Source organism: Triturus cristatus, chromosome 2_2 (assembly GCF_964204655.1).
Source record: "Triturus cristatus chromosome 2_2, aTriCri1.1, whole genome shotgun sequence".
NCBI lineage: Eukaryota > Metazoa > Chordata > Amphibia > Caudata > Salamandridae > Triturus > Triturus cristatus.
The window spans coordinates 58,115,341-58,134,211 of NC_140582.1; the positions used below are offsets into that span (position 1 = coordinate 58,115,341).

The window sequence follows — 18,871 nt, forward strand, 5'->3', positions numbered from 1 at the left end:
CGTCTTCTTCTAAAAAACCTCCTAAGGTGAGTGGTTTACTAAAGGGCCGAAGGGTAATGACATTCATTGGTCAAGAAATTCATGGAGGATAATCATATGTAAACCCCACCCTATATCTATGACAAGTGTTGTAAAGCGATATTACCGTGTTTTCTAAAGTGAAATGCTGCCTCCTAAATGTTTGCGCGATGGTCCAAGCCAGTTGACCCCACCTTCAACACATAATGAGGGACATAATGCAGGATACAGAACGAGAATACTTTTCTCATTCAATGGGAGGTATTTAGACCAATGGACGAGTAATATTCAGGAAGAATAATAACATGAACAGGTTACACACCGGCATCTAAATGACAGAGAGGCGCCTTAACTGCAGGCTCCACTGTTATGAACAAAGATACCAATGCCGGTTTCAAAACCGGTATCAACACAGAAGAACTGCTCGTGCAACCGGACCAAAAGAAACGCAAATGGACTCGAGAAGGAATCCAGGGCCTTACTTGATAGCAGGATCTCAATCGGGTAAAGTAACACAAACCAAATGGATCACACTTCCACTGTTACCGCTTCTGCAAACATGGCAACGCCATGCCAGACAAGGAACCACGATCCCGACAGCACTCGTTCACTTCGATCCGACTTCAACTGGAAACAGGAAATAATGTGAAACGGAAGTCAGGCAAATACTAAGGGGACGGAAATGGGGCTAGGTGCAAGAACGCTAAGCAGCGTTTACACGCGCCTACGCTCCTTAAATACTATACATGTCTCGGGGGCAGGACCGCGGGGCATGACAATTATGATTTAAATATCAAACATGAAGACCCTCATTACGAGTGCTCCACTGGGGGATACATTACTTATCGGCCATGAAAGTATCCCTTACCACGGGGATTGGGGTTTATTGATATTTTATTCAGTGCTTGATGGATGGATAGACTGCACACTGTGGGTCACTAATACTAGTCTTTGACTGACACTGGCAGTCTTTCTAGAGTGACCCAGTGGGTGAAAAACAGAATGTTGGGCAGCCTAAATTAAGTGTTTATTTCCTTCACCTTGTATTGTTGCGATGTGCTGATCAAGCATGTCCCAAGGAGTCTCCAGAATCCTACCTCATTACTAGTCGTGCAAAGGGATTTAGTATGCACTGTTAAGGGGGAGATGTAGCCTACTCATTAAGTAATCGACTTTTGAGACCTGGGTTCTAATCTACGCTTTGGCAATTTACCAGAAATCTGTATGATTCAAACCTGATCGTGAATCCTCTTCCTAGCTCCCATTGATAGTTGCGTTGCTCCCTAGGAGAGTTGGAGCTAATATATGTGTAAGTACTTGTGATTGGCCAACTACTTTTATTATTATTCATTATTGATGTTATTATTGTTTATCAGCAGTTTACATATCCCATACACACAGCTATATATAAACAATATACATTGAAAATATTTAAGCCATAAACTCTAACATTACTTATCCTATTACTACAGGCATTCATGATTCCTTAGCAGCATGATTGCTGCGTGCCTGCAGGGCATTGATGGATAATAAACTACTTTGAGGCAGGTAACCCATGATCCCAAGATTAGATGAAGTGTTGCTGTTCATATGAAGTCCTGCCAGCTTCAACACTGCTCTTTATGATAATTAATTGTATTTATATAACACTTACTACCCCTGTCGAGGTGTCGAATTGCTTTTCGGCGACTAGCTCGCGACTCAGGAACCCATAAAGGATTCATGATTTAGAAGTATAAGGAAATATAAATTCATTTGAGTGGTAGACATGTGAACCTGTTAGTTGGATTGAAAAGGATAATGGAGGGATAGAAGAGGGAAGTCTAGAAAGTGCTTATTGGGAGATCATAGTAGTAGTAGGAGGTTTGGAATTAATAAAGGATAGATGGAAGAGGAAAGAGTGTCTAGAAATGGATTAGGGAGGTTCTAGTAGTAAAATAAAGTCTCTTATGAGTCTAAGGAGGGAAATATGAGAGAAGAATTTAGAAATGGTTGTTTGGGAGCTCTTAGTAAAATGAGGTTTAGGGTGATGCAAAGAGGGGTAGAGGAGGGAAGAGTCTAGAAAGGGTTATTTTGGCGATCATAGTAGTAGAATAAGGTTTGAGTTACAGAGTGAAGGTAGAGGACATACTGAGAGAGGCATAGGGTAGTACATTAGAGAGACACCATTTTTGTTTCTGTGAGTAAAGTACTAAATATAGAAACATATGTACATTGAATTGAAAAATGTATAAGGAAGATATATCCAGATTTAAGTTGTATTTAATAAACTCAGACTCTGAAGTGTTGCTGTATTTTAAGCACATTTATGTGTGTGGTTTTTTTCTTTTCAATAATTCAGTAGTGAAGCAATTGTAAATAGTTACGGTAGAATTTACGTATTGTGATAAACTGAGAACCATAAGTATCTCATCAAGTAACTTATATGAAAATTATGCACAGACCTATATACATGTTAAGCATTGAATAATATATCCATAAGTAATCTGTACTTTTGTTAAGCAGATCTAAAGAATATCTATATATTTATAAACATAATTATTATACATATTTATAAAAAGAAATAAACCTAATCTAGATGCATACAGGGACAGGATGTGATGTAACGGCCAGAGCTGCCAGCTTCGGAACTTGGGATGCATGTTCGTCTCGATATCCGCTCAACATACTGTGATTCTGAGCAATCACCTAATGTCCTCGTGCCTATGGATAGCGCCTGCATACCCTCACGGGTGATAAGCCGCACTTTACAAATCCAAGTATTTATTTATACATATAATCAAATCAAATGTTTATATACACGGGCATATGCTGTTCATATGTGTTTGAGTATGGTGGTTAAATAGGTAAGAGCCAACTCTTGAGTAGTTTTCTGAAGATGAGATAGCTATCTGTGGATCTTATGTTTGGGTGTCGTGAATTCCATAGTTTGGCTGCTTGAACAGAGAGAGATGTGCCACCTATGTTTTTTTTTGTTGCATTGTGGGATTTTGAGTAGAGGTGTCAATCTAGAGTGGAGTTTCATTTTTTGGATGTATTTGGTGATTTTATTCCTGGTGAAAAGTGTCCCTGTTCCATATATTGCTTTGTGGGTGATACAAAGCAGCTTGAAAGTGGTTCTTCTGGTAACCAAAGTAGGGCTCTCAAGGCAGGGAGATGCGGGCTTGTGGTTTTACATGGAGGAGTAGTCTGAATCCGTTGTAGTCTTTTCATAGTTAATAAAGATGATCCGTGGTAGAGGCCATTGGAGTAATCCACTTTAGACAGTGCAAGTGAGATAGTAGCCAGGACCTTGTGTGGAAGTTCCGGTGGGTGGGTGCGTTGCAGAATTTTCATAGTAATGAAGCTTGATCTTGGTAATTTGTCCACTTGGGCATTCATTGACGGCTTGTAATCCATGGTAATTCCAAGTTTTTTCACTTCCTAAGATACTTTGTTCCCATATCATAGGGCCAGGCAGCCAGTGGGTCATGATTTTTTCAATTGCCACATGTGAGTATTTCCGTTTTGGAAGCATTCTAGATGGCTCCATGTCATCCACTGATCAAGGAATCTGAGGCAAATGAAAATTTGAGAGTTTCCAATGTCTTTGGGGTAAGTGAAGGACCTACGTTCTTGCATGAGTGATCTCCAAAAATTGCAAAATGCCCAGCTGGAATACAAGGAGGGATTAGGAGTGCAACTCTCTTGGATGAGATGTAGTCAAAGGTGTGTTATTGCCTATTCGAATTTGGAGACCTGTGTTGTAATCTTAACTTTGACAATTGAACAAAAATCTGCACAATTACATTGCTGATCATTTCTCAAGCTACCATTGATGTAGCTCCCTAGGTAGGTGGTTGTTACTATATGCACAAATTTACTTTTAATCAGCTGCAAATGCAGTTTGCGCTGGCTATGGGCTGGCATTTTGACTACTGTCCCTAAATGACACGCTGTGAAATGTAGTCCACCCCTAAACCAGTCACTCCTGGGTGCTGGTAGCTGTCCTGCATACAGTGGAAGCTCTGATACGCTTCTATGTTGAACAAAAAAGGTGCTGGGGGCTCCCTTTAGCCATCTCTTTTGCTTTTATGCCTTGCAAAGACTTGCAGTGTTGATATTGTAGTTGGCATTAGATTTCGAATTCCACTGTCACTTTTGCATATTGTGGTTTGGGATGTTGCATGCACCAAACTTACCACTTTATGCAGATCATACTTTACATACTGTGTCCTCGTCGCACGCAGAATCCCTTAATGCACACCCAAACACATTTTCCCTGCTGACAATGCACACTATTTATATTGAGGTACTATTTTAAGGTGGAGGAGTCCACATTTTCCTTTCTTTTGCAATTCCATGATCAATTACACAGTATTTTAAAAATATTTCAAATTACATTGAAAACCATAAGAAACAGCTTAGATGGTTTCCAAACACCCTTTTGCCAGGCTCAGACATTTGTTGCATGGGGGCAGTGTAACTGGAGCAAAGCGCTGAGTTAAGTTAGGGAGGTAAGAGTTGCGCCATGGCTGTCATTTGCTACCCAGTTCTTCATATATATTTTATTATAGTTTGCACACTCTGTTGCATCCACTCTTTTAGGAGGGGTTCATTATTTTTGTATTTGGAAAATAAACTAAAGTCTACTGAAAACCGCAAGCAACTAGTGTGTGCCGCACACACACACACACACACTCCAGTTTTTTTTTCTTCACAATTGTTTGCCTGGCTCTTCAGTGGACTTCGTATTGAAGTCAAATTTTTTGTTGTTGTATTATTTTACTTTTTTTTTATATCAAAGTATGGATATATAGCCTATGCCATTTTATTTGTGCTATGAGATGCCTTTAGGGGCAGGACTTAGTATGTGTAAAAACAAAAAACAATGCTGTGATAATTGATAAGGATCCAAACACTCCTTGGGCTAGCCCCATAAGCAATAATCTTATCTTAACTTTTCGCTTGTTCCCACCAAACTACACTTTGCTAAAGGAGGCTCACATTGACAATGTATGCAGGGTGGTTGTGGATGCTTTGTGATAAAAGTCGATTTGTCATGTGCGGCTTAGTGTTGGTACTGCAAACATTGTTCATACAAAAGTGACTTTGGTGCTCATGGCATTAAGTTTTTATTTACAATATTATTTTTATCTCCATAACAGCAACTGGGTTTTCATTGGGTGCATTTACGCCCAAAACCACCGCTGCAACAGGCTTCGGCTTTGGAGCAACTACAACAACTGCAGCATCAACATTTGGAGGTAAAGAGGTCATTTTTTTTACTGCTCTAAACTGCTTTTTTCAGGCTCCGCTGTTCCCAAAGTCGAATAGGAAATGAAAACTCCAGTCGTTGGAGACTGCTACTTTGAGCTTTCTGCTATATCTTTGGGTATCTGGGGGTGTTCACTTGCTGTCTAAGTGTACCATTTTGAATTTTCATATTTAGCAAAACGTACAGAGGTTGTAAGCCATTCTGTGGTTAACATTGGGTCTTGAATGAAAAATAGTATCAGTTATGTTATGTGCTTCACTCGCTACCCCTAGTGGCTACAGTCCTATACAATCCTATTTGCGAAAACACTGACTGTCAGAATAGGCTACATCCAAATAATGCACTGTAAGTACACCTGTCTGTGCCACTGTCGATCTGCTCCACTAAGCTACTTCTTGCCACTTTTCAGAGGATGTGGAGAGCTAAAACAAAATGCACCCGGTACCAACTACTCAGCTGTTATGATATGAGGATACTAAAAGTGAGTTCCAGGCTGCATTAAAGAGCATCATGTTCATTTAGAAAGTCTTTCATCTTCGGTTTATAGTAGTCAGCTCTTCTGCTGAGGTGTACATTGTAGAGCAAGAGCTATAAACCACAAGCTACAATATTGCCTACCAGCTTGAGAATGTTTTACTGCAGCAGACCATCTCAACCGATCCTCTCTATTAGCATTGACCCAAGCCATCTAATACATTGGCTTTCTGGACATAACTGGACAGGGCAGCAAAACAAAAACAAACATAAAAGTAGCAGTAGTGACCCAGCTAGCTCATTACCAGCAAGGAAACTATAGGGGGGTTGATGCTTGCTATGCTTCTTGCCTTTGGAATCCTTTTACCTAAAAAAGATTTTTAGCACGCTGTCACCAGCCCTGCATATGTACGATCGTTTTATCAATGGACCGTGGCAGGTGGATACAGCCATGAATTTCACATTGTGTCTGTTCGAGATGGCATGCCACTTTTTCCCCATCCCTCAAATAGACATTTGTTACCTGGTTAGAAATCTGAAGAAAAATTCTAGTTTAAAAACAATAGTACCGTTATACCTGGGTCACTCACTAGAATTGACGTTTTAAGTAGAGGATATTAATGGTAAATTTGTTTATTATTCAGAGGTCAGGTCAGCAAGTTACTGGGATTTTAACTGAAGAAGTGGGGTGTCCATGTTATCCGAAACCTATATCCAGTCGAGGGCTTTAGCGAGAATCTAATAGTCAGTAATTTGTTTTTAATTACCCAGTTACCATAACGCATCTCATAGCAATTATTTGTAGGTGAAAAGTCTAGAAGTGAGTAAGCTGTCTTCGAAGGCTTGGGGTGAGGTGGTCACCCCTTCTGGAACCCCGGCTCAGTGGTAACTAGGGCCCTGACGGCATATCTCTGTAAAGTTGGTGTCCTGAGTTTTAGCAGACGTGAGCAAGATTCCAAGGGTAATGTTTGTGCTAATCATAAGCTGAATTATTTAGTTGTCACTTTGGCTTCTGTGCTGAATGCCGTTTCTGATGGGACAATGGTCACACCTATACTGTCTTTAAAAAATAAATAAAAAAAGGTTTTCTGTCCAGCATTGTTTGTAGTTTATTTATGCTAGTTACCAGATTGTTTCACCAGTCTCGCATCACTGTTTAATTGGAAATGGAATCAAGGCATTATCTGCTGATTTTAATTTGCTTGTCTAATTAATGTGAGATTCTTTTGTATTTTGTACATGCACTGTCAAAACCTTTTGATTGAAATTCACACAGCTGATGTTTTAAAATAGATATTTGCAGGTCGGTACTTATGCTGTATATTAATCTGCCTTTGCTGATATTGATTTTCTTTTGATTTTCTAATGTCTTGTATTGTCTTGCATGCATTTCAATCTCATACAAAGTCTTTTCTTTCCTAGTTCTTAACTGTTTCTAACTCTTGCTAATTTTTTTTAATGCTTGCCGTACACCAGGATTTGGTGGGCTTGAAAATGCGAATTCTGGTACCAGTGGGTTTAATTTTGGGGGTTTTGGATTAACAGTGAACCCAGCGTTGAACTTTAACATTGGAGGTTTCGGTGTTTCCACTACTGCAGCACCACCATTCAATTTTGGTAATGGCCTTGCAAGTACAGGTAGATGATGTGAAGTAAGCACTCCATTAACATTCAGTATGAACTGCAGCAGTCCACGAATATTCGGCACAGGACTCTAGGCACATAAATGACGGCAAACCGAGCAACTCATTTATGCCTTTGATTTTACAACCCTATTTTAAAACATAGAATCTGTATCCTAATCATAATGAGATGTAGCTACTTAATGGTAGTTATTTTTAAAATATATTGTTTGTTATAAGTTGTGCACGTTTTTTTGACATAACTTTTATTAGTGGCTTCCAATTGATGATGCAAGCTCACCAGGATTCTGTAGCTCGTTATAGCACCTTAGTTGGTCATTAAATACAAAGATAATATGGACATTATACAATGTGCTCTGGAAACTAAAAGGGTCATTGGTAAACTGTCCCTAGCGACCGGTATATTGCTGATCTTTCTACCATTGAATGCTCTACACTTCATTCCAATTATTTCTTGGACTGCTGCACTCATTTATCCATACCACTCATATTATCCCATAGTCCCCATCTTGTTGTTCATGTATACCACCACATTTTGACTTCTGGGAAAACATCCTACAATATATACAAATAGTACTAACGTTCCTATGTCCTTTCACAATTTATGAAAACGTTATATCATAAAACAATGGTTTTTTTTGTGCGCTTGCTGGAATGTAGCAGCGCATCTTGTACAGTTGTCGCTCGCCCTGAACTTTGAGCGTGAATATCATTTCCAACATGTGGAGCTCAACCGAACAAGCCGGATTGATCGTATAGATTGCAATCCAGGGACTAGAACAGTCAACTCTCGTCTCTGATGATGGTCATGAATGCGGCTATCAAAGATAAACATGTAGCACATGCAGGGAATCTGTAGTAGCATATGCAGTGAATATGTAGAATATTAATGACAAACTTCCTTTATTGAATTTTCCATAGGGCACTTCGCCATACAAAGCCAGTGATGCGTAAAGTAAACATCAGAAATATGCATCAGAGTGTTGTTGGTACATCCAGTATCAAATATACAACATCTGCATTTCAATTAAATAGTTCAAATAGAACACTGTCATCCGTTACATTTACCCTCTAACAGTAGCAGTGCCTAACTTTATCCCCCCACCCCCTAAATAACCCCGAACTACAAACCATGAGTGATACTAATGGGGTCATATGTTGCATGGTGGGCGTGAGCAAGTCAACCCCAGAGTAGCTGAACTAAGTGGGCCTGTGATATTTCTATTCTAGTATTCAATCTGAAAGAGGTGAAGTGTTCCAGTGATTAACTTATGAAGGTGTAGTCAAGTCGGGAGTATGTACGATGTGAATGGGGTTAAAACATTTTGTCCCTTGTAGTAGGATGGTGAGTTCTACAGACATCAATTAGTCCCATGGACCGGATCATTTGTTTCAGAGCCTTAGGAAAGCTCCCAGTAAAGGGACTATGTGAGCGGGTGCTGTCTAACTCTGGATCCGACATGAGATTGAAATCTCATATCGGAATGATCTCTCCCTCTGCAAACCCTCCCTGAAGGGTGAGAAACAATTGAATGGAGGTTGTCTGGATAGAGTTGGGGCAAAGACTGACGCTTTTGTGCACATTCAACCCTCTGTTTTCTTCTCACATCAGAACTCTTTCCTCCATATCTGATTTGCACCCTCTTGTTGGAACTTTAAAGAGTAGTGAATGAGGAGGGCTACCCCATTGTGTTTGGTGAGGGCAGAGTATCTATAAATCAGGGGGTATGTTTTATGGCGCAATCTGTGTTCTTCACTACGTTTAAGGTACATTTCCTGTAATGCTATTATATCGTGTATCTAGTTGAGAAGATATTTACGTAGTTTTGACATTTGGCCGGAGAGTTCACCCGTATGACATTTAAAGTCAACATTGTTGACACCTTGATGTCACCAGGTGGACCATCTTGTTCAATAGCCCCAGAACACATACTTCAGCTCTCGCCCACCCATCCTTCCGCAGCACATGTAAATATGAAGAGGTCACCCCCCCCCCCGACCACCCAAACTTGTGACTCATCAAAAGTTTCCCACATGGTCTTCGGACATGAACAACATACTGTAACTTTTGGGAACCTAGTATTCTTCAGTTGTCATTCGCTAAGTAGGGGCATATGGGTTATGACTCACTAAAGCAATCTAACTTCGAAATTTAAAGATCAAGGCAAGATTAGCATCAAGTATCGTAATCTTCGCATTTCAAAAGCGTAGCCTTCAGGTGGTCCTTAAGTTGGTACGAAGAGCCTTCCAGTTGCTCCACCCATTGTTCCAGTTTCTGGCACTTAGTTTCAAGATCAAGAGTCTGAGTGCTCACTTGCTGCAATGTAGAGAGCTGGGAAGTGAGATCTGACCTTAGAGTTTCCAAGGAGGTAGGTAGGTCTGCTTTGAGCGCCTCTCTTAACTCTTTCTTAAAGTCATGAAGTGAAGAAAGAAGGTCTTCCTTAGTTAGGGCCATTATATCGTTTCTAGTGGTAGTGGAGTGCAATTCTTGTGTCTGTCAGTTGAAAGTAACTTGACACCATATTTGATTGTGTCTTTTTTGGAGTCATGTAGACTTCAGACGAGGGCCTGGGCAAGTGTCTCAAAGAAAGGGGCACCAAAGGCCATCCTGTAATAGGGCGTCGAGAAACGAGCACCTTACAGGACTCTCCACCAGTTCACTTTGTCATGGGAGGTGTGGCATATTGTCCTCAATGTTGGGTCCACTGCTCACAACTTATGCCAGTGCATACCCTGTGGCAGGCTGTAGCTTGTGCACACAAATGTATATGAACCAGGTAACCTGCCCAATCCCCGGTAGAGTCTGTCAATGTTCACTGCAGACCCTTCAAGCTAGTCCACCTAGTCCCAGGTATTCACTCTAGGGAGGAAAGGTGCGATGCAGTGCTGCGCCACCCTCACCACCTCCCGGAGTGGCTGCTCTCCAATAGTATGGGGACTCGCTCAGAGCGGATTAAGGGCCGTTCTTGGCAGGGGATGTCCCTTTTACCGCATTATTCGTGGGAGTGTCATTGGGCGTGCAAGTTGCAGGTTCCTGGTGCCCAGGCTGGTCCCTCTGTTAGGTGCATTGTAGACACCATGTTGGAATTGGGCAGCCACAGTGTTGGAAACAGGCGGGACTCTGCGGTTGTATCACATCAAACATCGTCCCCGGCATCCAGCAATGTCCCTTACCTGCTCAGCCAATGGAAAGGGGTACATCATGAGTCACCGGCTTCTGCTTCGAGGGCAGCAGCGGCGCATCCATCGTGGCTCGCAGGCTCAAGCTGCCGCCAACACCGAAGCAGCGGAGGATAGGCGCATCCGGTATTTCCTTTAGTGCCTCCACCCCTACAGGGCCAGTCGGTGGTGAGTCGTTTGCGGGCTGGGTGCTCCTGCTGCCTTGATTTCTAGAACGAATGCTGCAGAGCTCTGATGGGTCACGTCCACTCTGCCCCTGTAGAATATTTTTGGGATAAAATAAGCGCATCACTACATTTTAATATTCTAGCACATGCAAACATAAGCAAGCACAAAAGTAAACATTTCTAATGTGACTGTCCAACCTCCAGCGCTGTAAACTCGCAGAATGAATCGCCAAGCCCTGAAGTAGGTGGCAAAAAAAGAAGCAGTTTGCACAGCAACGAGGCACAACTCTGTGTGGGAAAAGACAGTGTTCTCTTAGTCTGTAATTTATGAGCATTGTTCGCTGATTTCAACAGGATTTTTAGTGTACCACTGAAACGTGCAGTAGATGTTCAAATACAATTTGTGTCAAGATTGCAAAAATTAGATGTATATGTAAATATATTTACATCATTTTCAAAGAATGAAGACCAGCCCACAACTGTATATCCTCACCATGAACAGTCGTTTTTCTAAAATTTAAGTACACCTATTTTGACCTCTGCTGTTTTACTGCACCGTTGCCTCTCTTCTTTTACTGATTGAGGTTAAAATCATGTATAAGGACGTGTTCATTCTAGGCCCTTTTTTGGTTATTTATCAAAATAATTAAAGCTTTAAAATCTTTTTTTTCCTGTTGAGAAATGCTGTACCTTGAACGTTGAGATTGGATTTGTAGCACCAAATCGCCAGACGGTGGTGAAATCCATATTAACATGTGGCGTATCAACCACAATGCTTGGCTGTGTGTAGCTTTACTGTTGCCAAATAAGAGTCCCATTCCAGAGATTTAGACAATATATTTTGCATTGTTTATGGCGCACACCATGGACCAAGAACAATTGTTGTGCTTGTGGTCTTGGCATGTAACCCATCCCATTAATTTCAAACCGTGAATACCACTTGTCTTTTGTCTTCCTAATCATTAATACAATAGTGTAACATTTCATGATTTTGTGGAGTTGTTGAATATAATGGCAGTGGATTTTTATGTTGTGGAGGTAAGAGGTTACAAATGCTGCCTTCCTATTTATGTATGAGAATGTCTGCTGATGCCCTTGCAATAACACGAGCATGCAAAATAAGGTGACTATCCAAACTGGGCATTTTTGCAGCGTTTATAATTTTGTTGCTGTTGTTTCAGGCAGTCATGATATTGACTTATGTGTTTTTGTCCCTTATTTTCTGGAAAATTAATTACTATAGGAGCTACATACTTGCAAACATAACCCTTCAAACAATATCCTCGGACAACATGAATAAATACTGCTGTTGTGTAGTAGAGAACTTTATTTTCCCTTGCTTTTCCTACATAGATGCAGTGAACACTGATTTATCGCTGTTATGGAATGCCAAAATGTGACCCTTTTTTCAGAGACTAATCACAGAACGCGTAAAACTAAAACTCTTCCGCACAGATCATGCTAAAAATGAACACGCTTAATATCAGACACAGCTAACCTTAATGTATAGCCCACGCGTTCTACCTTTGCTTGTTTTACCTCTAGTATACGCCTAGACATTGCAACCCAAACCGTACTAAACCCATCCTGCATAGGCCACACTTCTTTTCAACACGCTTACAACCAAGCAGTTTCTTACAATGAAGCTTGAAGCCTGTCCACCTTGACCGCTCATGAGGGTAAGAAAAGATGTTATTGGAATACAATACACTTCCACATGTTGTACTACCTTCAGCGATTTATAGCCAACACTTTACTGCATCCATCACCTGTTCTTAATAGGCTTGACGGAGAGCATTTTGAAGCAAACTTTAGCTCATGGTGTGCATGTCAACCTTTACAGCCACTGTTTGCAAATGTGCCCATGGAGACACAGGCTATGAGCTGCAACATTACAGGAGACCGCATGCAGAGGCTGGTTTAAAAACCTACTTCATAAAAAAATGGAAAACAAATGTAAATTTGCTAATCCACAACCAAATGATGTCTTTACTCGCTTTCAACAACTGAGATATGTTTACAGGATGTTGCGCGGTTCAGTCCTATCGCAAAAATGATATTAAGCACCCTAGGTCTTAATCCACGCTAGATTTAAAATGATGCTTCCATTTCTTTCATTTTGAGTCTGCCGGAATTAAGGCACACTAATAAACTGTATATTGGTTTGGAATAACTTGCTTTTTGTTATAGTATGACGTCAATAGCAAATCACAATCTCTTCTGCTGGGGAGGCAAGCCTTTAATGTGTTCGTATATTGTATCTGTATAGTATATCTTCCATTCCTTTATGTTTAGGGTTATTGGAATTAATGCATACACACACAAACACTTGTCTCTTTCCTCATTCCTCGCTCTTCTCCCCCTTTTTTCTCTTTGCTCCCCCCCACCCCCCTCCCATTTCTCTCACTCTCTTCCTCTCTGTTGAAGAATCGACATTATAGCCTCCAGATTAGGGACTCATGTAGTACACATGTAGCACAGAGAGCGGGAGAATGATGTGATTAACCAATAATAAAATTTTAAAAACCTTTAAATCCCTTGACCTTATCCACTCTTCTTCCAATGAATGATTTAGGCTGTAACCAACACAGAGGTGGTGATTGGAAGTACTGTATCACCAGAAACTAACGTATGTCTTAAATGCCCCAAATGGTGGTTATTCTACTTCTGTAAGCTGGAACAAACAAGTGGCATTGCAAGACATGACTGTAATTACTTTATTTTCAATTGAAGCACAATGTCAGTAATATTTAGTTTGATGCCAACTGTACACATGGAATAAGCAATGGTAATTAAGCCTCTCCCATCCACCTACACAAAATGATGTAGACCACCTTAGCAGTCTCGTTTTGTCCTGCTGACCCACCTTCATCCCTCAGCCTCCCTGTACGTGCAGATCTGAAGCTGTAAGCCACTGAGCTAACCATTTCACTGTTTATTTGGCATCAACTGGTCAGCTTTCCTGCTTCCAAAGTCATTGCACCATTAATGTTCATCGTCCCTCAAGTTGGTAGAATCTCAAAACCAAACATGAAAATAAAATAACTAGCTTAATATCTTGTTAGTAGCTGCATGGCGTCTAGTGGGGCATTTGACTCGAGTCACAAGTGCCCCTCAAGAAGAATACTAGGACAAGAGATGTAGCAGTGCAGTGGGATATGCTAAGAAGGGAGAGAGGGAAGTAGAGTAACATTTATTCTGGTTGCCCAGTATTTTGAATTAATTACTTAAAATATCCGCAAAAGCACACGTGTTGCATGGACAAACCTTAAAATAGACCTGCTCATTCTTGGAAAACACACTTTCCCTAAACACACCTGCACTTGCTTCAAACCTGTATGAGTCCCAGAAACACACTTGCAGGAATGCCTCTAAGGTGTACAGAAGCATGGAGACTTGAAATGTGCAGATAAACTAGTGATGCACTTGTAGTCCTCAACCCAGGATACCTGTTGAGCAAAAAAGTGCATCCAGATCATTCACTTAATGCATAATCCTAATTTTACTTTGGGAAAACGGTGCATAAAAAGCATCAATCATTTGAACTTTAGCTAACAAAGTTGTGTCCCGTTCATAAAATTCCTTCCACATCAGCCATGTCATTGTACTTTATTAATTTGTCATTTTGTTTATTAGGTGGGTTTGGAGGATTTGGAGCCACTACTACTGCACCATCAGGTTCTGCATTTAGCTTTTCTACTCCTGCCAGTACAGGAACCACAGGTAAGACATGGGCTCTGATACCATGGGCTCTTTACTCCTTCCTCGATAAGTCTTTAACTTACTGTGCAGCCAAGGTATCGGGGAGGGGGGTTGTTCCTGTTGAGTTGCTCCGAAGCTTAAAGGTGTCCTTTTTCTTTATTTTCTTCTTTATTTTTTTCTCATGTTATTGTAAACAATCTCACGAGTGATTCAGAAAAAGTGTAGATTTCTTAATGCATATGCCTGTGCAAATGGATGTATGCAGGTGGAAAATTCTATATCTGTAAATCGATACTAATAAGCCATACCATGTTTTACTTTTTTCCTGTGCGAGAAAATATTTTTCCTCTTAGAGAAAGTGCTTTCCATACATACCTACTAAACGTTGGTGTTTTTATTTAGAAATTTTCAATATATTCTCGCATTCCCTTGACCTATGCAAACCTGGAAACGTACTTGCGCTTCATCGACAACAGCAAATTTAAATGCATCTGGAGGGTTGGAAACTGCCTGTAAGAAGGACTAAAAAAAGCAAAAGTTACAAGTTTGTGGGCATTCATCAACTCTTGTAGACTAACCCACTCAGGAACAGCTACAAACTAACCAGCTTAATCTTCCAGATGTACTAAGTTAGAGATTAAAACCGTACACATCCAATCCTTATTCACGTGTAATTTGCATGCCTTTAGGAATATATTGTTAATAATGGGGAATATACTTTGTTGCAGAACATGCCAAGTATGCTCTCCGACTAAATCTTTGCTTGGCTAAGCTATTGCTTTGGTGTCATTCAGTGAGGTAACTTATTATGATAACTTTCTCATTATGGTGGAGATCTGATAATACCAAACTGTAATTAAAATAAGGTTTGAATTGTAACGTGTGACGATGCAATTTCTTGTAGGCAAAGTACATTCCTAACAATCTGTTACTTAGACAATTGGGCACAGTCCTGGTGTTCCTAGTTCTTTATACATTAATATGGCCTGCATCTTGGCACTGACAAAACTTCAGAGTTTACAGGAGACTGTTTCTTTATCAATTAATTCAATTTAAACATGGAGCAGAAAGCCGGTCTCAGTTAAGTCTACACAGGTGACTACAATAGCACTGCAAGGCATGTTTTTCAAACCTATATAGAGGTAAGGACATAAGACCTAATGTACCTCTAATTGTTGCTTTGGAGGCCCCATCACTATGGGATTGTGGCTTTGGAGTGCCACTGGTACTGGCTTCTTCCTAAGAGCATGAGAGGGAGTATGGCCACATTAGTTCACTTACAAAGACCTGAGTTTCCTGTGCTCCCGCTCTCCTCCAATAAACATCTGATTACATCTTGTACTGCTGTCCCTCCAAAAATCTCCAACCCCTGCAGCTTAGTTTAAAAGTTGAGATCCCTGGTCTCTCTCCCCTCCCACCGTCCAACACTTCACTACATTTCCTACCGTCATGGTCCATTGTAATCTCCCCACTCCTCGAATCTATTACATATCTGCTACATACCATTGCATGAACCTACATTACCTCAATGAAACAAAATCTTGCTGTGCTTCTCCCATGCCCTATCCACTAAAAACAATGCCTTGCTTTAACTCAGATTGCAAACTAGCCACGCTTATTGAGCCTCAACAAAAAAACGTACTCCTGAGACCATTTGATACATTACTTGTGGCCCTCACCGTAACTCAGTGTAACGAAGGCGAATCTAAGGAGAAAAACAGTAGGTCGTTTAGTCAGAAAATTAGACCCAGCTCCTTCCTTCCACTGACATCTAACATTCCATCAGCTGTATATAACTAAACTGGCTGAAATGGTGAACTGAAATGGCCCAAACATAAGATAAAATGAACACATTCTTTACAAATTTTAAAGGAGTAGATAAAGACATTGAAATATAACACACTTAATCCTCCATCAATTAATATGCTGTTCGGCATCTATCGTCCAAATGTCACAATGCCAGTTACCACTCTTCTTCTAATGTAGTACTCTGATGCCGACTGTATTAAGTGGTTATGCGGAGTATGTTTTTGTGATCTAAAATAGCTGTATTTGTGTCACATTCTGTTACATAGCTGTCTCTTTGACAACCCAATATCATGAACACATTATATGACTAAATCCTAAATCTGCTGACCATGTTATTGCTTTGCTTTTCTTTGGTTTTTTTCCGCATTAGCTTATCCCTGTTTAACAAAGACATCATAATGTTAAATTGTTTGTCAGACAAAATTCAGTTACACCTGCTAATCTGGAGTAATTTACCTGAATTTATTTTCGGCAGACCGTTTTTGATTGAAGGGAAAGTGCGCCCCTTCCCAAGATCTCCAGTGGATCTTGTTATCTCCAGTCTGATCTTTGCTGCACCTTTATTAGAATTAGATTACATTTTCTTCCCAGATAACTCTGTTGTATGACAATTTAAAAGCCTAAAAAATGCAAATTTGTGTCGTCCTAGAGATCTTCTTGACTCATACCTTCTTAGTTGCAAGTGCTGTTGCAAAATGTCTTGCAAGAGGATCAATTGCACGATAATGCATAATAAATAGCCACCTGGAGACTTTTACAGTTTCTATTGAGTGTGCTTTTTCGCTTGCTTTAAAATGTCTTGCAAGAGGATCAATTGCACGATCTCACCTCTAATGATAATGCATAATAAATAGCCACCTGGAGACTTTTACAGTTTCTATTGTGTGCTTTTTCGCTTGCTTTAGAAAATGTATCAAGGAAGGCTGGGAGAAGCTCACATATTTCTTTAAATTTAGTAACTCCTTGTTTTTTGGGTTTTTTTTTTCAAAAGAGAAAATAGTATTGCTTTTAATTCAAGTCTTTTGTGTTGCTTCAAGGTTTGTTTGGTGGAACTCAAAATAAATCTTTCACGCTTGGTAGTTGCTTTGGTGGAGTAGGTACCAGTACCGGCCTGGGCAGTACGCTAGGAGGAGGTTCACAATTTGGAGGATTTAACACCCAACAGCAGCAGCAGCAACAACAACAACAAACTGGTAAGTGTAGTTTGCTAAAGTGTTTTTAAAAAGCAAGCGATGCAAAATATGGAAAAACAATAGTCCTGTTTGGTTTCCTTCATGCACCATTATTTAATTGCAGTATGGTTCCAAAGCCCATTAGCACAATGTAACAGGTTATTTTTCTGCAGTGCCTTGAGCCTTTGAAGTCGGAGGTGTCTGTGCCTCCCTGTTTCTCAAAGTCATTTTTAGGTTGTTCAAACAGATGCACCTGTGCAAACTATGTCAGTTTGTTTTTGGCATATTCAGAACTGGGTATGAAAAAGTTTCTAGCATTTGTGTTAAGACTTTTCAATTCTATAAAGGACACAGAGGCACGATTATGCTTCTCTAACTTTACGGCAAACGTTCAGTAGCTAATAAAATAACAGTAAACACCAAGCTACATTTCGCATAAATCTCAAATGCAGTCAACCCACAAGTAAACATCCTCTTTCTTTGATGCTGCAGCCAAAGCGAAGTGTTCTTTCGTTGTTCTATGATTTCTGTTTAATTCTCATATTGTTGCATGTTTTGGTGCACATACTCTGTTGGCGGTATCGTTCTGTTGCCAATTGCAGCTGGGAAGGCACGTTGCACTCTACGCGCTGATTACTCTTCCCCCGAGGCCAGCCCGCGTACCTCTGTCCTCTGTATGTGCCTCCCGTTGGCGGCGTAGGCCCCAGTTCCCCTGCGGCCTCCCTGCAGTCAGGAGAGACGCATGGAGCCTTTCAAGCTTTCTTATTTTATTTCCCTCTGTAAGGCCTGGTCCGCATGTGCCTCTCGGGGGAATTTGATACCTACATCCGATGATTTCCTTTTCCGGGTGCCCGCTGGGGCGAACCTCTTCTTTCTTTCTCCTGTGTGCTGGCAGTGACCGGCCCTGCCCTGTGAACTCCTCCTCCCAAAACTCCTTACTTTGCCTTTGAGAGCAAAACAATCTGAAACCAGCCTGGAGACAAGTGACCTCCGGCAAATCCACTTTATTGGGGTTTCTATGCACCCTGATTGTACCTGGTACACTCCCACCACTCTCCTCTACTCTATTTTCTTGGGGTGCAGATAACTATATATCTGTTTGAATCTGGCCTACTTCCTCTGCTCTAGATCAATCTTGGTGAAAATTTGCAGTAAAGATAGAGAAGCCAAATTGAAGCCTCTGGTCCTGACGTAGAATTGGTGTTAACTCTGCATCCATTTCTCATTGAATCCTGGAGATATGAGCATGAGGATATATTTTCATTAGTTAATAAACATGCTCATTATTCTACCACATTTCTGAAGTCGACAAACCTAAACACCAATCCAGAAACTGTTGCCCTAAATGTCTACAGTCTGGCAATACCAAATATGTCTGTCTTCCTAGAAAATATTGTCTGCACAATTATGTAATACAACAGCAGATTATTAAATTGCAAAAGAATCTCT

General features: G+C 40.6%; 1 protein-coding gene across 2 annotated transcripts in view; it reads left to right on the forward strand.

The window, feature by feature from the left end:
• NUP54 (nucleoporin 54) overlaps positions 1-18,871 on the forward strand; it is a 381,989-nt gene that overhangs the window by 219,911 nt on the left and 143,207 nt on the right. For both annotated transcript variants that reach the window (XM_085640977.1, XM_085640976.1), the window contains exons 2-4: positions 5,166-5,264; positions 14,376-14,462; positions 17,288-17,443. In XM_085640977.1, coding sequence (XP_085497103.1) covers positions 5,166-5,264; positions 14,376-14,462; positions 17,288-17,443 — 342 coding nt within the window. The remainder of the gene's footprint in view (positions 1-5,165; positions 5,265-14,375; positions 14,463-17,287; positions 17,444-18,871) is intronic.